This window comes from Antennarius striatus, chromosome 21 (assembly GCF_040054535.1).
Source record: "Antennarius striatus isolate MH-2024 chromosome 21, ASM4005453v1, whole genome shotgun sequence".
In the NCBI taxonomy this organism is placed as follows: Eukaryota; Metazoa; Chordata; class Actinopteri; order Lophiiformes; family Antennariidae; genus Antennarius; species Antennarius striatus.
In genome coordinates this window covers 15,915,001-15,936,622 of record NC_090796.1, presented here as the reverse complement: position 1 = coordinate 15,936,622, position 21,622 = coordinate 15,915,001, and the positions used below count along the sequence as shown (strand labels likewise).

General features: G+C 48.1%; 1 protein-coding gene across 8 annotated transcripts in view; it reads left to right on the top strand.

Annotated features, from left to right (window-relative positions):
* LOC137587973 (C-terminal-binding protein 2) overlaps window positions 1-21,622 on the top strand; it is a 64,733-nt gene that overhangs the window by 26,827 nt on the left and 16,284 nt on the right. For 2 of the 8 annotated variants that reach the window (XM_068304647.1, XM_068304648.1), the window contains exon 2: window positions 4,457-4,653. In XM_068304647.1, the coding sequence (XP_068160748.1) occupies window positions 4,596-4,653 (58 nt within the window). In that variant the 5' untranslated portion in view covers window positions 4,457-4,595. Of the gene's footprint in view, window positions 1-4,456; window positions 4,654-11,721; window positions 11,856-12,029; window positions 13,934-14,141; window positions 14,266-16,101; window positions 16,182-21,622 lie in introns of those variants that run through there. The other 6 variants (XR_011033995.1, XM_068304645.1, XM_068304652.1 and 3 more) reach the window with 5 other exon arrangements.

Here is a 21,622-nt window from a genome sequence, read left to right as displayed (position 1 = left end):
AAACTGTGACTCAAGGCGTCAGCCGTCAGCGACCCCAATTTGGAAGTCAAACCAGAAAATATTTTGTGCTTTCTCCACGTTTCCTCACACAAAATCTGCCTTGCCAATCACAACTAACCCCTGAACGCGGACTATTTTGCGGCGGTTGAACGCTATGACCTGCAGTTTACAACGTGCCTCGGCTGTAGACAGTTCTGCTTCAGAAAGTCAAAAATCTCAGGCTGTCTCATCAGCACAGGAGAACATCTCACAATTGATTTATTTCTCCCCCGAAGGTTAGCAGAATAAAAACCGGCGCTGAAAACATGCTGAGTTTGGATACTCTGAAGGGTACCGACCGCATTACATCGCTGCCACAGAGTTCTGTGTCATGTTCGATCAATCCGTGACAAATTTCTGGTTCCTAAAAGTAGAACTGCGTTAGATAAGAGGCGAGAAAAGACATCTGCGTGTTAAAATTCAACACAAACACAAACCAATAGAGACAACACGTTCAAGACATGTCTGGAGCATGTTTCATAACCTGGCTAACGTTAGCACCCAGTGCTAACTGGAACATTAACAACTTCATCAAACTCATTGTGAAGATAACACGTAGTTGGATAGGTTGAGCGTGTACTTTGTCACTGATGACGTTAGCATTGCATTACCATTAGCGTATACATTGCCATGACCTGCAGCAGTGGCTTACGTTAGCACCTCCCCTTTAAACTGAGACATAAACAACTTTGTCGTCTGCATAGTGACGATAACAACTAGTTGGGTAGGTTGCACTTGTACTTTGTCACTGATGGAGTTATCATTTTATTAGCATTAGCATGCATGGCACCTCAACATGCAGCCACTGACGTACTCACGTGACCTTATAACCCCTCCCGTTATCAGGAGGAAACTGACACATGTTCTGTTCTCACGATGCAGGTTCTGACATTTACGGAGATATCTAACTGCAGAATACTTCCACTGGAGCCCCCCCCCCCCCTTCTTCCCCATCGGCGCCCAGCCTGAGGCTCCTTTAGCGCTTCTTCACATCCTTGGAAAGTCTTAGTGGAGCAAACCCGAAGGCTTAATGTCAGCAAATTAATTATGGATTCACCCAATTAGTTCACAAACTACACTGTGTTCGAGGGAAAGCGATCATTCCCCCAAATGACTTGTCTCTTCAGTCTTCTCCCCAGTGTGTGTCGTGTGTGTGTGTGTGTGTGTGTTTGTGTGTGCGTAGCGACACACACAGCAGGCAGGTAGCATGACCTTTTTAATTATTCAATCTCTCTAACTCATCCGCCGGCGCCGTCTTAGCCGTCGCTCTCTCCGGTTTGGCTTTCTCCCCCCCCCCCCCCCCTGTCCAAACATATTCCCGTCTGTCTTTAAACGAAAGGAAGCAGCTTCTCGGCTCGCTTCTTAAAGCCTTTCCAAATCACACTGATCCGTGTCAACACAGGAAGTGATATAGTAACTGTAATTACTGTTTTGACTGGGTGAGATCTGTAGCACCCCCCTTCCCATCCACCCCCTAAGTGTCTGATAAAGTAAGTAATCACTGCTGTCTAATGAGAATCTGTCAGGGGCGGTGCTTGAATCTGTTTACCAAACTAAATTAATTTTTGGTAAAGTCAATTAATCACTCGTCAGACAATTCTGTTAGTGTTTGCTTCTCAAATGGGAAGACGGATCGCGGTGTCGTTAAACCTGATCACATTACAAGAAGATGCTGTCGCAGATTAAGATGACTTTTGTTTTTTGTTTTAGCGTCACTCTACATCAGACTGCAAGTACTGAATATGTCATCATTGATTATTATGAGGCACTTATTGGAGAACAATCGATAATGGGATGACAATGAAACATGGAGCCTGTGATGATGTCATCCCAGGGCTAAAAGTTAGAAATGGTGGTAAATACATCCAGCAAAGACGTGCACATTCAGTCGTGTTTTGTTAATTGTTTGCTCATTCCTTTGTTTATTTATCAGCTGAATTGAACAAAAACTGCGAAACAGATTTCCTTGAAACTTGGAGAAATTGAAAAAATGGGCATCTGTGGTGGTGGCGGTGGTGGCTGATGGCTCTGCTGAGACCAAATAGGCTGGTTTCTTGAATATGTAAATATTGTGTGGTGTTGGGGAGGTGGAAGGTACACACTGCAGCAGCTGAATGGTAACTGTGCTAGCTTTTTTAAATCTAAAGATTTAGCATTGCTAAAGGATGTTCTTTATAATTTGAGAAATTCATATACTGGCATGTAAAACATATTTATATTTCCAATAGCAATGAATATATTTAATATGGGGCAGACAGGTGTAAATAATCTAAAGAGAAACAGTTGGCTTAGGTTAGCATAAAGATTAGAAGTCTGCGGAAAGGGTTTATTGGCAATTTGGCAATTTCTGTTTGTTAAATGCAGGCAAAAACTAAGACAGTGAATACATTTTAGCTGTAATGCTAAGCCACGCTGTAAGTCCTCTGTTTGCAACTTCATATCCCATGGATGTTTATGACAGAGGTATTCCTCATCTCTAACTCTGTTGATGTCCGAAAAATGTGGAAACTACAGATTAGCAATGTGCTAGCAGCTACTTCTCAGCCTATTTTCTGTCACTTATTGTTTCAGCCGCGTCTGAATTCACTCGCTGCATTTGTTTATAGCGTGAGCCTCCCTCCCCCACCTCTGCAGGCTGATCTCTGTGATGCTGACGATGAACAGACACCGTGGATTGAGATTGTTGCCACGGCGGCATGGTCCTTGGGAGACGGAGTCGGCCTTTGCTAGATATGGATTCCTACATTTAATGCCTTGGCCTCTTGTGCACAAATATTTCTCTTTCGATGAGCTGCAGCCCTGCAGGCAGAGGGTTTTATCGATCATCAGACTTTTTAATGCCTCTTAAATATTAAGATTCATGTATATGACCTTTGTGTGTGGATTGAGAGCACAAAATCCCTTCCTGAAAACCCTTTCAGGCCCTTCTGGCTGCACTGGCTGCTCTCTTTCGTTTTTTCTTTTGGATTAATTGTACCCTGCTTCTTATTTTTAAAGGAGCACGGAGGTCACACTTGGCCTTATTTAACAAAGTCAGTGAATCATATTTTCGGGACCACCCATAGCGAGCAAAAGTAATAAAGAGAATCAACACAAAAGACGGTAAAAAATGTTCGCTAGGAAGTTTCTCCTTCTCCTCTTGCAGGCACATTGTTGGGTTTCTTTGGGTTTTATTTGCGTTTCTTTGGGTTTACGGTCCAACTATTTTAGACGTGACTCTTCACCTTTAACAAATCAAACTATGTTTTACGACCCAGTCAAGAGTATCCTGGCTTCTGCAACCTGACTCCTGGAGGTAGAGCCTCGTTTTCCTGAACCGTTTCTCTTTCTTTGGCTCTAAACTGAGGCTGAGGATCGATCGTGTCTTCGAGTCAAGACTTTGCCATGGTCGACAGAGATGTTTCCACGATCTCAGCACTTTCGGGGAAGAGAGGCTTTCCTGGCTCTGGCCCTGGACGAGCACGATGCTGAGTTATGGCTGCACCGTTTAATCTCGGTTGCATTGCAGTGATGGTAGTCTGGCCCACCAGGATGCTAATCTGTGTCGTTCTCTTTACGAACCACTGGGGGATGAATACATCATCGTTTTACCTCTGACAAAGACTTTGTTGAGCAGCCGTGAACTCTTTTGCAATCTGTAATTTGGCTTCCCATGAAAGTATTTACTTGGCTGTCTTTCCTTTGCATTGGGGAGTGTTTGAAGAGTTGTGAGCTCTAAGGCCAATCAGAGATATAATGAATTGACATTTTAGTGTTTTAGAGGAGGTGTGGGATGCTCCCCTACCCTCTGTTGGCCTGAATGTGTCATTACATGACAATCTGTCAGCCTTCAAGGTGTAGCACATCAAGTTAAGAGCTTCACTTTGTCAGATGATGAATCCTCTCCAACTTCTATCGCCTTCTTTCATGCCTCCTCAGATTAGCTGAACGAGTGCCTGTGCTCGACTTCTATGACATAAAAAAAAAAGAAAGAAAGAGAAAGAGGTAAAAGTGGATTGCCGTTCGTCTGGGTCGACATACCTCCGACGTTTCGGCGATCGATGAGGAATGTGACGCGTCAGATGGAGCTTCGAGATGAGTGTTCGTTAGTGGAAAAAAAACACTTCAAACAGGAGAAAAGTGGATCTTTCAGAGCAGGGAAGCTTTGTCATTTTTGAGCAAATGGGGCACTTTGTCACCAGCAGTGTGTGAGTAAGTGTTTGTGTGATTCACTGATTTTCAGTATATCTATTGCCTGCAGCTTCCTGGGTTCTTTGTGAGGAAGAGGCTGAGTGACTTTGTAGTCAAGGATTCTTTAATGCCTTCCCGTGTCACCATTTCCCTGTGACTGTACATCAGTGTGTGTGTGTGTGTGTGTGTGTGTTTGTGTGTGTAAAGGCACCAGCGTTGGTTAACCACCTTTTCGTCTTTCCTAAAGGTGTATGCGCCGAGGCGGTATGCCCCGGGGAGCAGTGCCGACAGTGCACTAGGATTCCCATCTTTGTCAGCGTCAGCGGCTGAGGAGGAGACGTATCCCGCCGTCCCGTCCCGTCCTGTCCCGTCCCGTGTTGGAAGCCATGTCCCTGACTGACAAACACAAAGTAAAGAGGCAGCGGCTGGACCGGATCTGCGAAGGTAAACCCCCATCAACCACCACCCCCCCACCCACCCACCCACCCAGGATGTGCAAGCAGAGAGATTACATCATATTTACAATCACTAATATGGATTTCACACTTAATTTGACTCACTGTGGGTGTGGGATTATCGATGCTTTGTGTTTTGAGCTCCGGCACATCAAATCAAGGATCAGGATTATTATTATGAATGATATGAGGGATTGTGACCGTTGATCTTTTTTTTCCGCCTGATGAATTCAGTCGTTTGTTTTAGGACTTGCACCATCGTTTTAGCGGCTATAGCTGCACTGATGTTTTATTTTTAAAGGAAAAAATATCAAAATGGGAAAAAAGTCGGCCTCAATCTAATCTGATGATGAATTGTTGCGCCAAATCCTGAATTTCCTCTCCAGGTTCTGTCGTGCTTACTCGCTTCAGGAATGGGTTAAAACATAACACATAGCAATAATTAAACCATTTTGTGTCCATCTCATTTTAAACAAAAACACCAAAAAAGCACTTTAAAAATTGCAGCAGTGTGCATGCCGGGGCAGTAGGTGGTGCTGTAACCTTTAAAAATCAGCACCACAGAACAAGATAAGTCGTGTTTCTGCTGTCTGTCGCTGTTGTTCTTGTTGTCTTGTTGTTCTTTGAATCAAAGTGTGAAACTACTCCTCTATTATATATTTATTTACTTCCTCCCTGACTCAGATTCCCAGCCAATCATCCTTATTGCTATTAACGCAACCCCGGAAGACCTATCGGTTATCAATACCTATTGACTGCTGCAATTTTCTCCCGGCACGCAGCGCATGTATATACGACTGTATAAATGTTGACCTCGGCGGCGAGCAGTCATCTGCTGGATGTAAAAGAGATGATCGCGTTACTCCGGTCTCTTTAAACCGCCTGTGTTTGTGTAGGAGTGTCATCTGCATGACTTACGGTTATTGAGACTCCAAACATCTGAACTGGAGTTAGATTACCGCAGGGGATTGAATGGTTATTATGCTGTCGTTGCTGTTTGGGAGAAGCCAATTTTACACCAGCAACTGCAGTGATTATTAGGTTTTAGGTTGTGGATTAGAGAGCGGTGATGTTGTTCTGAAGGCCTTGAACATGGAATCAGAGCACAGAGCACCGAGATACAAAAACAGCCCAGGAAAAAAGAGTAGCAGCCTCTGTGTGGGAGGATAAACTGCATCTGAAGCCATGTGAATGTGCATTTTTAAACCCACTTGTTTGACTTTGCCCAGCACGCGTTTTTGTCTGTGTGTGTGTGTGTGTGTGTTTGTGTGTCTGTCAGACAGTATCCTGAGGTAAAATCATCTCCTCTGTGCTGTCTGGGTCCCCGAGAGGCTTGTTAAGCTGCCGGGCCCTCCTGGAGCCGGCGTGGGGAGAGACAGGCACGACTGCAGTGCTGGAAAATGAAGCTAGACGCACCATTACCCCCAGCGCCAGCGTATTTGTTTTGCAGCTTGACGGAAGCACCTCGGCGTAGAAATGAAGGACATATGCTGCGTATCCCATAAAAGCCAGTAGTTATGTTAAGAATCCCAATTTCCCCCCCCTTTTTTTTTTTTGGTCTTGATTTTTTGGGAGAATTTGCAATGAAGTGATGTCAGAGCAAGATAGACACTAAGGAAGAAATATCCTCCGTGCGTTCAGTTATCTAGCCGGATTTATTGGATTAAAAAATGAAATGTGTCAACAAGTATGGGGTGTATAAAGCCATACGGTGGATTTATGTAGCGGGATCATACTGAACTGCTTGGCATTGTGGGTACCGATGACTGGCAGCAAAGCCTACGACCTCCAAGACTTTACAAATATCAGAATGATGACCTCCACCGAGCTGCCATTTTTGTGACTGTAAGGATTTTGCAGAAAGTTATCACAGGACTTTTACCACAACTATGGTACGGCCCAAGGAATAGTTCATCAGATATTTTGCTAACGCCCAGGATGCACCGTTCACTCCATTACAGCGGACGGTGTGCCACAGGGAGAAAGCAGCACACCAATAAGAAAAGAGTATCACTTAGAAGCAGCCAATAGCAATTAGCAGCGGTTAGCAGCATCAATCCATCCATCCTCTATAGACTTCTTTATGGTTCTTCTGGAGCTTATCCCAGCTGGCTAACGGCGAGAGGTGGGGTTCACCCTGGATAAGACGCCAGCTGATCACATGACAAGAAGTTTACTCAAATTGAATCAAATCTGATTTACCTGATCACATCACGATGACAAACGGTGTTCGTCAACAAACAGTGATCTATCACCAACCCCGTGCGAGTGGTTCCACATCACAGGTGTGTCGTTCATCGGTGGAAATCCTTACTGATTAGAGTTCGGCTCGACATCCAGCTGTCGCACCCGTGCGCATCCGACAGCTGAGGTAGTTAGTCGGTCCTGAGGGAACAACGGTTAGTCTGCTCCGCTGGGCATGAGCTCAAAGCCCGCCCGAGACGTACAGAGACGGTAACAGGTGTTGCTGTGATGCATACAGAGCTAGCTGGTGGTGAGCGTACCTGGCCACGTTCCTCCTCGCACATACAAGCGCTCCAGATGGCCATCATGCAGGATCAGTGAATCAGTCCTCGAGCTGCCATTGTGAGGGCGCAAAGAAAAAAAAAACAGCTTGTGATTTTTGTGATTTGTTCGCAGGCCAGTGACCAGAAAAAGTTGTCCCTCCCATCACATGTATTGGCGTGATAAGGTGGTCGTCGTCGCCACGCAAGGAAGAAGACACATTAGACAAGGCTCTGCTTTTTGGTTTCACACAGGTAGAATCCTCAAAGGGGTTGATTTGGCTGCCGTCGGGACTGACTCATCGTAATCCAGGTTTCCGTTTCAACCGGGGCCGCGGTTGGCAGAGAGATGAAGCCCGCGATGATCGGCGCCGACTCTCCTCGATCTCTTTCAAGAGAAAATCTGGAGCAGAAACCAGAGCAGACTCTTTCTGTACCTTCCAACAGAGCCTCCGCCTTCCTTTCTATTGTTTCCCAAACACCTCCAGTCGCCCAAGAAGGCTTCCAAGATGTATATCCGTTCCTTTCAAACCCGCGTTGTTCTTTCTGGTTGTTGGCGTACCGGCGTTTATTGCAGAGGGATCGGAAATTTTTAGAACCTAAGGAAACCCCGTCGAGTAGATGACAGGGCCGATTAAGCCGTTAAAACTCCTTGATACGTATTTAGCATAATCTGGACCGTCTGCAAATAAGGTGGCAGGGACTGTTTTCATCAAAAGCCGCTAGTTAGCTCAATCAAAGCTGGTGAGCATCGGCGCTATGAGGAAGAGGAGTCTTCTCTCTATCTCTCTACCGTTGCTGTTTCTCTCTGAGGGGTGAAGAGATTCAATTCTGTCACATGAAGAGATGAGGAATGATCCGCCATGGCCCGCGCTCCTCCTAGCCTCGGGTCCTTTCATGTTCCCAGCTTAATTTGAACCAATGTTTATCATTCTGCAGCAACTGGGCTGCAGAATGATGGGAGAGGAAGGAAAGACGACTCTCTTCCTCTACATTTCTTTTTCGTCTTTTATTATGTTGCTGAGATTGTTGTTGTTGTTTTGCATGCAGATTGCAGTCCTGTTTCCCCCCCCCCCAGGCGAGAATAGAGCCACTCTAATCTAGTCAGATAATGTTTTAATCAACACATGCATTTTAATAATGTTGCATTACATGATGACATTTCATGGTTGTATAATTAGGAATACATTTCATCCTTCGGTTACTGAACACTAAAGTAGCGCCGCAGCCTACTGTTGTTTTCTGCCCATGATTATATTTGTTTAGCGATGATATCAATGTTAATTCGAGCCATAAATGAAATTTACATGAAGTTAATGACATTTGAAGATCAACATATATGATCACATATTGATTGAACGAGTGAATCTGTCTGTCAGACTGCAAAATCAATCTCAGAACTGATCCAAACCGGTCGGAGAGACGAGTTGTAGCTCAGCATTTATTTGAAATTAAAAGAATTATTGTATTGTGAAAGAGCAGAAAACATCTTAAAATTCCCTTTACATGTTTGAAGCTACTTTCTGTTTCCTCGACTTAGACATACGAAGTGAAGCTTCAGAAGAACAAACGTTAAGTGAGACACCTGTTGGTGGACTTTGGTACTGCATTCCAAACATTTTAAAAATAATTACACCCTGATCAATGGATCGATTGATTCATGACTGAAACTCTGATGAATAAATACTTTGACTTGTTATATTGGATGACAAATAGACGGCAGAGTGTTCAGAGTTCTGTGTGTGCCGAGATGAACGTTATAAAACCGGACTGGATTTTCTTTTTTTTTCATCAGCGATATGGAGACAAATTGCATTCCCAACCCATCCTTTCTTCTCTCCCTCCCTCTGTCCTTCCCTCCCTCTTCTCTCACTCAGCTGCACACTCCACGACTCTCCAAAAAGCAAGCGGGCTGTCGTCTCTCCCTTCTGTCTGGCCCATCTGTGGTGCAGTATGGGCCACTGGCTTGATAATGATAGGCAGGCGGCAGCAAAGCCGAAGAGGGAGCAAAACCGAGCCGCTAAGATGGAAGACGGAGCTCCGATCGGTTACCTCGCTGTGCCGTCCGGAGGTCTCCTCCTCCTCCACCTCATTGCAAATGTGCGACACGGTGTCGTACGCCGCATAGATGCTGAGCGGTAAAGAGGCGAAGGACGGCGTGTCGATAGCGCAGCAGCTGTGAAGCCTCTAAAAGCCATCGGACCAGAATTGGTACCATGTGTTTCTCCTTCCGTGCCGCCCTCCCCTCCTCCTGCACTCGTGTTAGAGCGAGCAAAGGCCCGGAGGCTCGTTAAAACTTTAATATACTGTACAATCACAGTAATTGAGTAGAATTTTCAAGTTCTTCCAGTCATGCTTTTAATTTATGAAGCCCCCATGAAAGTTTAATGGATCAGCAGTTGTAGAGTTGCAGCTATCTAAATCATTCCGCGGCTATCTCTCTGCCTGCGCTGCCTGCCAAGTCCCGCCGTTAGCGCCCCGCGCCCCAGAAAGATGGCCAGATTGCTCCAAAGGCACGACTGTCGCCGGACGTCTGTTCAGCACATTGTACCTAGAGGTCTTTGACGGAGACGCGCCATTGGCCCGGAGCTGGTAATCCGGGCGTTGGCATCGATTCTGACGCCGCGCACCAAATATTCTGTGTTTAAGTTTAGGCTTTCTGTTTCTTCTGTTGTATTATTCATACTAGCAACTACAGGGTCCCTGTTGCTTGATGAATGTAATATAGCATGCTCACTTAATTATGGAGCAGCTCTCAGGAGAGGCATATCAGAGAATGTAGACAAGATGAATACGACGGCCCGGCTGCTCCTCCTTATGAATTGCGGGGGGAATGCAGAAATTTGCATGGCAGGAGATACGATGTGCCATATCCTTGTTTTGGTTTTACTAACAGCGGCCTGACCGTACCCGAGATGATTACTGTTTTTATTAATATTTTTTCCAGGAAGCCGGGATCCTGAGTGACGCACGGCTCTGGAAGGGCCTTATTAAAACAAGTTATTGTCGGCGATCACCATAGAGAGATACAACCCTGTGATTAATGGCGTGTTTTAAAGCTGACAAAAAGAAAAAAAGTGTAGGGAGAGACGACTGCACGGAAATTGGAAGGTATGGTATACCTCTAATGAAAGAAACCATCCTTCAGATGTGCATCATCCTGGACCGCCGGGGGCCCGACGGGGAAACAGTTCTGATTTATTTTTGTTTTGACCTACTTAACGTTCTCCGGTTGGGATGCGTCGTAATGAAGCAATCTGCTTTTTTTTTTTTCTTTTTTTTTTTTAAATATTAGATCATGATTGCATCACATCGGCTCCAAAAAATGACAAGGAGCTCGTTACGGCGCCTCCTGCTGAGATGTTGACAGGTAGCGGGACAACGCAAAAGAGGCACGATTCGGGCTTCACGCTCTTTAAAAGTATCGCGTTTAGCCCGTCTCAGTCACGCTGCGTCTGACTCGCTGCCACGCGATGTCCCTGGCAACTTTCCGCTAACACTTTCCTTTAAAAAAAAAAATCCTGCTGCCAATTTCAAACTCAAATAAAGCGCAGGATAGAAAAGGGCTTGTGGCCATCTAGTCGTCACAGTCCAGTGCAGTCCAATCATATCTCCGCCCGCCTCGCCACATCCCGCGCCGTCTATCTCCGCGGTGAAGTCGAAGCCTCCTGCCTTATCAGCCTTTTTTTCCTCGTCACACACTTATCAAGGCTCCCATTTCTTCTCCCCTGCCGGTGTTTTTTTTTTGTTTACACTGCTGTTGTCACGGCGAGTAAACACCTGTCTGATGCCAGCATCTAAGATAAGCCACATCTGTGCCGCCGTGTATTCGGTGGAGGTAGCAGCGGAACGTGACGAGGAATGCGACTCAGCTGGTAAAGGAGCCGATTCATCAGACGCAGAGTTGACTTCAAAGATGAATATTTGACTGTAAATTAAAAATTCCATTGAGTGATTGATTGTTTTCTGATGCTTTATAACAAATCAATCCCAAATCTTTCATTACAGACTTTGTATGCAGAAAACTTTGGAAAAAAATTTGTTATTTTTGCCTGTTTTTTCCCCCTCTGTTGCTAATGCTACGCTACATGATGCACATCCTCCGTTATTGGAGTAAAGTATCTCCTGGCCTGTTGCTAGGAGCCACCGGATTACATCTGACACTCAAGACTACTTGCGTGTCCGACATGTGCCACCACCGCCACCCCTCCCCCTCCATCCTGGCCTACGCTGCAACCTATCTAGCCGTCCATCTCCCTCTGGGAAGATCCATTCATTCCTGGAGAGATGCTGGTCGTAGCTGAGGTTAGCGGCGACCGCTAAGCACCGTAAACACTGTGGCTTCCCTCCACAAACATATCCAGAGGGGCCTCCGGCGGCGTGTTGGCTGTTTACACCCTCCGGTTCGAGTGATGTCACAGGGGACAGTGGATTTAAGCAGGTTTTAGTTGGATGCTAATCCTCTTGTGGCAAACGCTGTGGGTTGAAAGGTCCGTCCCTGCCAATGGCGTTGCATCAACCCCATTGGATTAGGGCGTCTCGTCCCCTCCTCCATCCAGCCGGCGCTGTCCGGCAAATGTTTTCACCCCCAATTTATTCGCTCTCAGTCTTAGTTTGCAATGTCAGCGTTATTCCTAGTGATAGCGTGACCCCCAGCAATAGAATGGAGTAGAGCCTCGTCCTCAAGGTGTGTTATTACCGTCTGTGTGTGTGTGTGTATGTAGGTTATTTCGTGCCTGTCTTGGTGGATTTCTAATGTTTCCAGGGATGAATTATTTAGATGGGCTGCCAGCAGGAAGCTACATGATACCCCAGAGAGGTGGGGGGGGGGGGGGGGGTACAGCTGGAGATCAGGTAAAAGGGGTACCTCACGCTTCACCTTTTCACTCCTCCCTTTTGATTAGGCCTGAGTTGTAACCGGAGAGTCGAAACGCAACACCCGGCTCGATTTTCTGCTTTCATAGCCGTTGTCGTTATTGTCTTCCCCGATGCCTCACCCCAGCGATCAGTCGCAGTTTGGTGCCTCTCCGGCCCAGCGTCCACTGGACTGGACCGGCGCCGCTACTCACTGTCACAACTGTGGCACTGTAGCTGATCAGATGAGTTCTTTGCCAATCGGCGGTGCGGACAACGTATCGTGGTACCTCCATCACCGAGATCACCCAACGAGATCGCCCATGCTGCAGGACCGGCAGGTCCAGCCGCTCCTGAAGAAGAACTCGGCGCCAGATCTGAGCCGCAGCCTCCACTTCAGGCAGATGATGGCGGGCCGGGCCTCTGCGCCGCCGCAGGATTACTATCTGGCTGACGCCGCTTCATCTGGTCAGCTGCTTGAGTTCGGGTCTTACAGGGATAACCAGCACCTGCTCACCAGATCAGCCGTGCATTACGGGCCCGGCGTAGGCGGGGTGAGGCCTACCTGGGATCAAGGACAGGCAAGGGCCACACCTATCGTCCTAGCTTCTGCTTCTACACCTACCCCTGCTCCTCCTCCTCCTCCCCCGCCACCTCCCCCGCCTCCTCCTCCTCCGCCGCCTCCTCCCCCTCCCGTTCACGAGCTGAGCCGTTTGTACCGGGAGTCTCTAGGGTCTAAAGTGATCGCAGACATCCAGCACGTTGGTGGCCGCTCTCCCTCTCCTGCAATCTATCGTCTTCCTGTTTACACCGCCGAGCCGCCGTCTCTCGCTGCAAGCCAAGCCTACAACAATATCTGCCTCACCTTGGACCCAAGCCAACCGGCCGCCACCAGCTCAGGGGTGGACCCAACTTCTCAGGGAATGGACGGCACTCTTCCTCGGGCTTACGGAGCGTTGGCTTCCCAGAGGCTGCCTTACGATCCCAACTATGACCCCAGCTCAGCCATGATTGGGGCCACGGCTGGAATGTCCTCCGGCTTGCCTCCTCACCATCCCAGTGCCACCGACCCCAAGAAGATGGTGGACCCTGTGTTCCTGGCTTACCTGCGATCGGAAGGCTTGGCTGAGAGCACCATCACCCTCCTGTTGCAGCACGGATTCGATTCCACCGCCACCCTGGCGATGATGGAGGACCACGACGTCCGATCTGTGGCCCCCAACTTGGCCCAAGCTCGAGTTCTGTCCCGGGTAGCGCTCGGTTGCAGGGCGAGCGGCCCGGTAACCCGAACCCGATCCAACAGTTTTTCGCACCGCAACGAGTTGTACATGCAGCCGCAGGGGTTGACCATGGACCCCAGCCTGATGCAGCAACCGCCCTCCACCATCCAGACTGTGTCCCCCAGGATGGGGGAGTTTCTTGGTAGGAGACCCAGCAGCGCACCCTCCCAACACCTCCTGGAAACCACAACTTACCCGGCACCACGGCCCATGGCAACTGGAGCTTTCCCAGTCAGTCCTGGGGGGTACAGCAGCGCTCTGACTCAAGGAAGACCCCTATCTCTTTACAATGCCCACACTGGTCTAGCCATGTCCGCTCTGGGACCACAACCTCTACCAGCGCCGGGCATCCCCGGGGCGGCACCCAAAACCTTCTCCGGCTCCTACTCTCCCATGGAGCTGATGAAGAGAGCCCCCAACCTCCCCCCAGCATCACCAATAGGAATCCAGAGCCCCCTTCACAGCCCACAACTCCTCCGGAAAGGGATGAGCGCCGCTCCCGAGAATGCCGTTGTTCCCGTAACTTCTTCCTCCGCTCTCCAAGCGCAAAACCTCAACAACACCAAGCTGGTAGGACGACGAACCGGCCCCCCCGTCATAGTGTCAACCATGACCACCACACCCGACACAAGTAAAGTCAAACTCTACCTTCCTGTCTGTATTTTCCTCTGCGCTAATTGATCGATTGGTCTCTGTGGGTGTGATTTGGTCTTTCTGAACGTGTCTGGTTACTGAACAGATGTAGAGAGTGATGTAATCTGACTGACAGTCTTTCCTCAATAGACGAGCAGTGTGTAAGATGCGTCTGACAAGTTAAGCAGCTTTGCTCGGAGAGGTCTTTTTTTTAAAATAAGGCAACAGTTTTATGCATGTATTGCAGCAGAGTTGTGTCATTTGCCAGAGGGTATCCTGTCTCATCAACCAGAAGAACTATTTCTCATCAGCGGCGCTTCGGTGATGAAGGTCAACAATTTTTCCGTCTTTTGCTTTCACTCGGTTTAACAGTCAGAATCGTTTCGTGTGCCGTCGGAGTTGTTTTGTAGCTCTTTTTTTTTTTTTTTTTCCTTCTTGACTGGCTTTGCTGGAAATTAAACTAAAACTACCCTCGTAGATCTTTTCTTTACAAGGAATATTTAGCAAAAGCTCAAACACATAAAGTTTTACATGCTAAAGCCGAGCTGGTTGTTTATCGCCTAGATGCAGAATCCCTGTCATTCTATTTTACTCTCTCTTAACCAGCGGCTTATTTGCCTCAAATCCAATTAGGCTAATTGGATGTGTAGCTGTGTAGACTATAATAGGTGGGTTTAGGTTTTTTTATAGACACCCTTTTGTCTGTTTGAAATTCCGGTTTGCTATACTTTACACCTGAACATTCCCTCCTCAGGCAGCAGGTACAAGGAAAGAAAATCTACCGGTTCAAACAGAAGATTTGTGTAAATTTCTTCTGCTTTGTGATGTTTTCAGAAAACTTTCCGACGTTTTACTCCGATCTGAATAAGCGATTTACATTTTTACGGCACAATGAAAGAAAAGCGTCGCCCCTTTTTGTTTGTCTCCTTTTCAGCCACAGATAATTATGTTTGTCAAACCTGTTTTTTTTGTGTGTGTGTCAAAGACACGTAGAGTTTTTTTTAAGCTTTAAACGTCTCGTCTTCTTCAGCGAGGCATCCTTTTTGACATGTTTTTACACATAAACGTCACAATTTAACAGCTTAACAAGTTAAGCTACATTTCCCACTTGGGCTTGGGGAGGAATTAAATTTTTTAACCCCCGCTCTTAGCTGTGCAACCCTGAAACTCATCTGGTGCACTTGTTAAAGCGTAATGACTTTTATGAAGTGGCGTCGAGGAAATTAAAAGCGACGCTGCGAGATCTTAGCGGTGAGGACGGAAGGCTTGGACGGGAAGTCCCTTTTCTGCACTTGATGCACACACACACACACACACACACACACACACACACACACACACACACACACACACACACACACACACACACACTTTTAGCACAACAAACTCAATTGCATGTCGCTGACATTTGTTGCTTCAGTAACTTCATCTGATAATGGGCAGCCCTCGCCGCCGCCGCCGATCGGAAGGCATACTTCTTAATTGTGTGTTGCTAGGCAACCCGGGGTTCGGCGGTAATAAGAGATAGATAATCTTCACGTTTAAGGGGAAGGAGTTGTGCAGTGTTGCACATTTATTTGGTGCACTTGTTATTCGTTTCGGAGCAGCCATTTGCAGTTTAGGGCAGGAGCAAATTGAGTGAAAAAATAAGATGTTGCAGGGCGCTTAATGAAAACATTTCTCTCCGTCTCCTTCGCTCTCTCTCCTCCGGTGAGCGGCGAGCGTCTCGAGAGATTGCCTCTCATTCTTGTGCGAAGGCTTTAGCGGTGAAGTACCTCTCTTATTACATGCATGGTGTTTCATGTTCAAACATGCATATTGATGAAAAGTTGACACATAATTCCTTTTGCACCTACTGAATAAATTGGTTGTTCTTCAAATACGAGCCGGTTCCGTCTCTTCATCATCTCACATCTGAGCGGGGGAAATTTACACACAGGCGCTGCCGAGGCATCCGCGTTTTCTTGTAGTCGGATTCTTATTTATTCTCAAAGAAGAGTTTTGAAAGTAAAAATGTGAGCGGTGGTGAAATCAGCCTCTAAAAGTTTGCAGGTGGGAGGGCCCTGCATGTCCGCCGGGCGCCGTCTTGGTTGGCTAACGCCGTAAGTAGAGTTAGTAATGGCATTAAACGCTCGAGTCAGGCTTAGTCCCGACATTTCCCTTTCACGCAAAGTAGGGAGAGCGCCGCGGAGCGCTCGCGTTGGCCATGGAGCTGTCGGTCAGTAGCATCCAGCAGAGCAGCACAGGTAGGTGAAGCTAGCATGGGCGTCACGTGACGCCAACAGAGGAGACGCGATTGGCTCGTCGTATGCGTGCTCGGCGGATTAGCCGAAGTGGAGATTCGCACGTGGTTTCCTCGTGTAGGTAATCCTCGGAACATCTTCACCCAGGCGGGAGAATTAGCAGGTGATGGAGGAGCAGATCTGTTTTAAGTCGTTTCCTCTTCCTCGGCAAGCTGAAAGTCAAAAACACCACAGATCCGTTCTTTTTTGACAGGAAGCCATCTCCGCTGACAGTTATGTAACCTTCCAGTGTACGGCCCCCTCGAGAAGGGGGCCTGAATGGGATTTTAATTTCCCTGCTTAGGTTTGGAAGGACGTCCACGAGGATGCATGCCTAATGCATTCTGGGATGTCCTTGGCTAAACGGCTTCGTTCAGGTGTCTGACATTGATTCCATCCAGCCTGTTTCCCCACTGGCCTTAAACTTCACGTCTCTAATTCTTCATCGTGCGAAGACGTTTTTGATTTACCGCTCAGGTTGTCTCCGTCTGAGGCCGGTTGGACGTGATGTAACGGGACGGGTATCCTCGACCTCCGAGATGATCCCAAAAAAAGGACGAGACGATGATAATAAAGACGATAAAATGTCAAACAGATTAAGGGCTGCGGCTCCGGTGGGGACGTTAGCATGAGGACCGCTCTAATCCGGTCTGCCAACTTTTTTTTGATCCTCCTCCCAATTCGCCGGGCGTCGGTGGAGAAAGTGAGCAGCATGCGGCTAGTTAGCAGAAGCCGCAGGATAGCTAATTAGCTCAGCGCCACAGGGCGGGGCTTCTTTGCATTTTATTTGTAATTTATGCACACAGGCGTCCGAATGTTTCCTGATTGCCCTTTCATGCTGGATGTCCTGTTTTCTGCAGTGAGTTTGCGGCTCTTATTTTGGCGAGCTGATAGCTTACCTGGCTATGAATAGGCTGAGAATTAGAGAGGTGAAATCCCGCTGACCATCTGTGTGTGTGTGTGTCTGTATGTGTGTGTGTGTGTATGTGTGTGTGTGTGTGTGTGTGTGTGTGTGTGTGTAAACAGATGCTACTATACAGGCATCGTGTGTCACGGAGTGTGGGGGCGACATCCTCACTAATCCACGTGATATATGTTTGCAGCTACCACATGCTAATGCTAACATACACTGGAATAATTACTGATGTTGTGGTTTCCGTCTCCATGGCGATGAAAGGATGAGGTTAAAGTAGCTGTCAGAGCTGACAGACGGTGAAGGAACTGGAACTTTTTGTTGACATGGTGTCCTAGAATTTTTATTTTTTTTTCTGGAAAAATTGAGATTGAGGGTGGAGTGTGGAAAATGTGAGGTGAAAACGGAGCATTCTGGGGATATCCTGGTTCGCTTTCAGTCCCATCGATTCGGACTTCATTAATGAGACAATCTGGTCGGATTATCCCGTAAATAATCTAATAAAACCTGATTTGTGACTCGTTTTAACCTCAACCCCATAAATTAAAAGCACATTTCACCTCATTGCTTGATTTCAGAGGTAATGTTCTGGAATAAATGACAAAAATAAAGGATGGATTTTCTGATTGTGCCGCTAAAGACCCATGTTTACCTCTGGATTGTGGACGGTTTTATTTATCAGTCCTTCTGTCATGTGTCTCCGCTTCCTGGACCTGGTAAACGTTACATAAACTATCTGCTGCATCTCCGTTCCGTCTGTATTGTTTGTGTCCCGGGGGAAATATGGTCAGGAACATCTATTTTTTTCCACAGCAGTAGTTTTTCCTCCGATAAAAAAAAAAAAAGTCTCGTCTCGCCGTCGATCTTTCCGAAGTCGCCGCGTCAGCGGAGGGATTAATGGAACGCGGCCTTCCAGCGAATTGAGGAGCAGCTCCGGTGTCCGAGGTCAGATCCGCTGACCTCCGGACGAGGGGTCAGACCTGTGGCGTCTCTGGGCTGGCGTCGGTCCTTAAAGGGACATTTCACGCAAAAATTAGAAAGAAGTCCAGCTTGATGGATGAGGTGATTCCCGGTAAAAACAAAAAAAAAAAAAAAAATTTTAAAAAGCATATATGCGTCACTAGCACCACGTGAAATAAAAGACGTTTAATTCACAACCGTTCTGATATTTTTAAGCTCTTTTATTCTTTCTTTTTTTAGTCACCTTTGCTGCCTTTACTTTGATATTTTTACGTTATTTACAGCATTTCCGGCTAAATCTGTGTCCTCGGGTTCGAGGATGCTCTGAAACTAAGCGTTCTGTTGTATTGTTTTGTTTTTTTCTTTCACCAAAAGCCTCCTTGTCCCGCGGCGCTTTTGTTCGGGACGGTGTGTTCTCACTGCAAGAATGGCAGCACTTTGATATAATCTCCCCAATTATCTGTCTTCCAGTCTGCCACATATTATTCCTCTTTCCACGGCAGCTGGCGTGGAGATTGGTTTCTCTGCGTGTCCAACGGCAACAGCTGCATCCACTAAAACAGACAACTACCTCCATACACCTCCTATTTTTTGAGTGTGTGTGTGTTTCTCCCCCTACCCCCCCCCCCATATCTATCTCTCTCTCTCGGCGGTGGGCAGGTCACCCTGAATTATTCATCAGCGTGAAATGAAAAAGCTCATGGATATTGAATATCCCCTCTGAAGTGGTGGCCAACCTTGTCTGCTTTTTTTTTTTTTTTTGTTCCTTCTCTTTTTATTTTTTGTATTTTTTATTTTTTTTTCCGCGGCTGAAAGGAGTAAAGAGCGCCGGATCTCATTGCCGGGATGTTTCAAAGGTTAACCGATTGCTTAGCTCCCTCGCGCACATATTTACTCTCTCCGCGGTTTGCCGGGTGCCGGCGAGGAGATTTGTGGCGAGGAAACGGAGAAAAATGGAGGAACAAAAGCGTGGAAACGGCCTGCTCCTCCCAGGAACTAGTCAGTCGGTTGATGTCAGTTGCTGTCGGTTGCTGTCGGTTGCTGTCGGTTGCTGTCGGTTGCTGTCGGTTGCGGTCGTCCCCATCGACCGGTTGTCGTTTGTTTCCTTCGTCGTCCTCCGGTCCGGGGTTTTCGTCCCGCAGATCAATGCTACTGGTTGCCATCCCATCGGCACAGCTAGCGCAGCGAGTTGGTGGGGGGGGGGGGGTGTCTCTAGAATGCCTCCCATGTGAGGAGATATAAAACACCAGGGTTGAGGTTGGAGTGGGGGGGGGGTCAGAAGGTGTTCTGTCAGGCCTGAGAGCAGATTCTAGATAAATCAGATGAGTAAAAACTCTCCACAACACCCGCCTTTGGAGGTAGGTGGTGGGGGTGGGGGTGGGACAGGGGGGGGGGCACCTTAGAGGTGTCGGGTGTTCCAGGTGCAGTATCACGTGACCCAACTCCGGTTTCAGCAGGATGGCGGCGAACGGGGGTCTGCGTCGCCAAAGGAAGTGTGAAATATCATCTGCATGATGGAGAACAGGGAGTGGGTGTGTGTGTGGGGGGGGGTGCAGCAGATGACGTGGGGGGGGGCGGCGGCGGCGACGGGGGGATTTACGATGATGAACACGGCTGTAACTCTTCAGCAAAGTGAGCTTTAAAAGGCAGTAATTGGACACCTCCCTGTATCTGATGGCTGACTCCTGGTTGACGCGACCCCGTGACCCCCCCGTATTTATCGTAATGGAGCACAGCTGGGCCGCCGCGTCCCCGGGTTAATAGCTGTGTGTGAGCTTTAAAAGAAATGTGTGTGTGTGTGTGTGTGTGTGTGTGTGTGTGTGTGTGTGTGTGTGTGTGTGTGTGTGTGTGTGTGTGTGTCATGTATGCGTTTTTATGTGCTTGTGTGGCACACGGGGGCCACACTCGGGAGGGGTGGGGCTCTGTCGCTCCCTCTGCCAGGCCAGATGGCTCCTGTCACTGGGAGGGGGGAGGAGGAGCGATGGAGGGAGGGAAAAGTCGAAGAGGGGGGGGGGGGCTCGGTGTCGTCGACGGCGACGACACTGGAGCGGCCCGTCCCCGGAGCCGCCACATCTGGAGACCACCTGCAGCTGCCCCCCCCCCACACACACACACACACACACACACACAGATCCCTGCCCTCGTCACTTTTCCCTCATCTTGTTTGTGTGAAATGGGGGGGTTTGGTTAAGCTCAAGTTTTCTGCTGGGGGGAGTGAGTGAAGGAGGACGAGGGGGTGTCAGCCTGTTTTTTTTTTACGTCTGTAGAATTTCTGGGTTTTGCATTTGTAACATGTCAACAGGCGGAGCGAGAACACCCCCCCCTTATTTTTTTTTTTGCTGTTGCTGCAACTGATCCAGAGGACACAGGGGGGCCATTCCTGCCTGCGAAGCTGAGCCCCCCCCCCCTCCAAATAAAACATGCTAATTTACATTCCCGCACTGTAATTTAACCCGTTTGGCGTCTTTTCAGTCCCGGTTGTCGTGGTTTCACGGGGGTGGGGGTGGGGGGGCAGAAGCGTGTCGACGGTGTTGACTCAGGGTTGTTATCTGGACCGTGGGTGTTTGTGTGCGTTCCAGGGGGTGGGGGGTGGGTGTTTACTCCGGCTGCATAATAAATATTCACCGCAGAGGAAGTGACATCACAACACAGGAAAAAGATTCAAATAAGAAGAAGGATGTTTTTTAAAGCTAAAACCAAAACCCGCGGTTTCTCGATGCTAACGTTAAAGGTAGACCAGTCCGAATTAGTAGCAGAATTAAAAAGGGTGGAGCCATAAATAGCTGCGCCGGCGGGCTGAGCTGCTCCTCCGGCGGCGGATGTGGACCTCTGAACCTCCGGCCGTCATGTGGTCAAACCAAAGCCTCGTTTCCAAGACGCAGGTCGGCCCGTTCTGCCGTCCGCTCTCCCTCTCCAAATCCCTGTAAGTGCTTTGCTGGGATTTAACGGGCCGCTACCTCCAGCGTCCTCTCAGCAGCCAGGAAAAAAGGGCACTTACAGTGTAATTAGGTTGGGTAAAGAAGAGGGTTCCCTCGCCACGGTCGATCCACACGCGCTGCGAGGAGGAGGTACGGGCCATTTGTCGGAGGCCTTCCGGAGCGTGACCGCCGCTCTTGATGTCTGGCTCCGCTAAAGGTCGGAGCTGTGACAAATCAAGCAGCAGCAGCGGTAGGGGGTGGGGGGTGGGGGGGGAATGGCGAGAGTGGCACAAAACATGAACTCTTTGAGTTTTCAAATCGAAAAAAAAGTATTGTGCTTCCAAAAAGGGGGGGGGGAAATGCGTTCAAGGAAAGGATTGGAAAGAGGTGACCATGAATGTTGGAGTCAGTCGGAAAACGGAGACAGGAAGTGAGTAAACTACACCCCACACCCCATCAAAGTAAATGTAAAGTTAATATAAAATGACAAAAAAAATCATCACCTGATGGAGGGTGGGTGGGTGGGGGGCAACAGCAGCCATGTTTGAAAGAGTCTTCACCCAGAACACTGTAGATGAAATTAGTTTCCCCGACACGTGGCGGGTTTCCCCCAG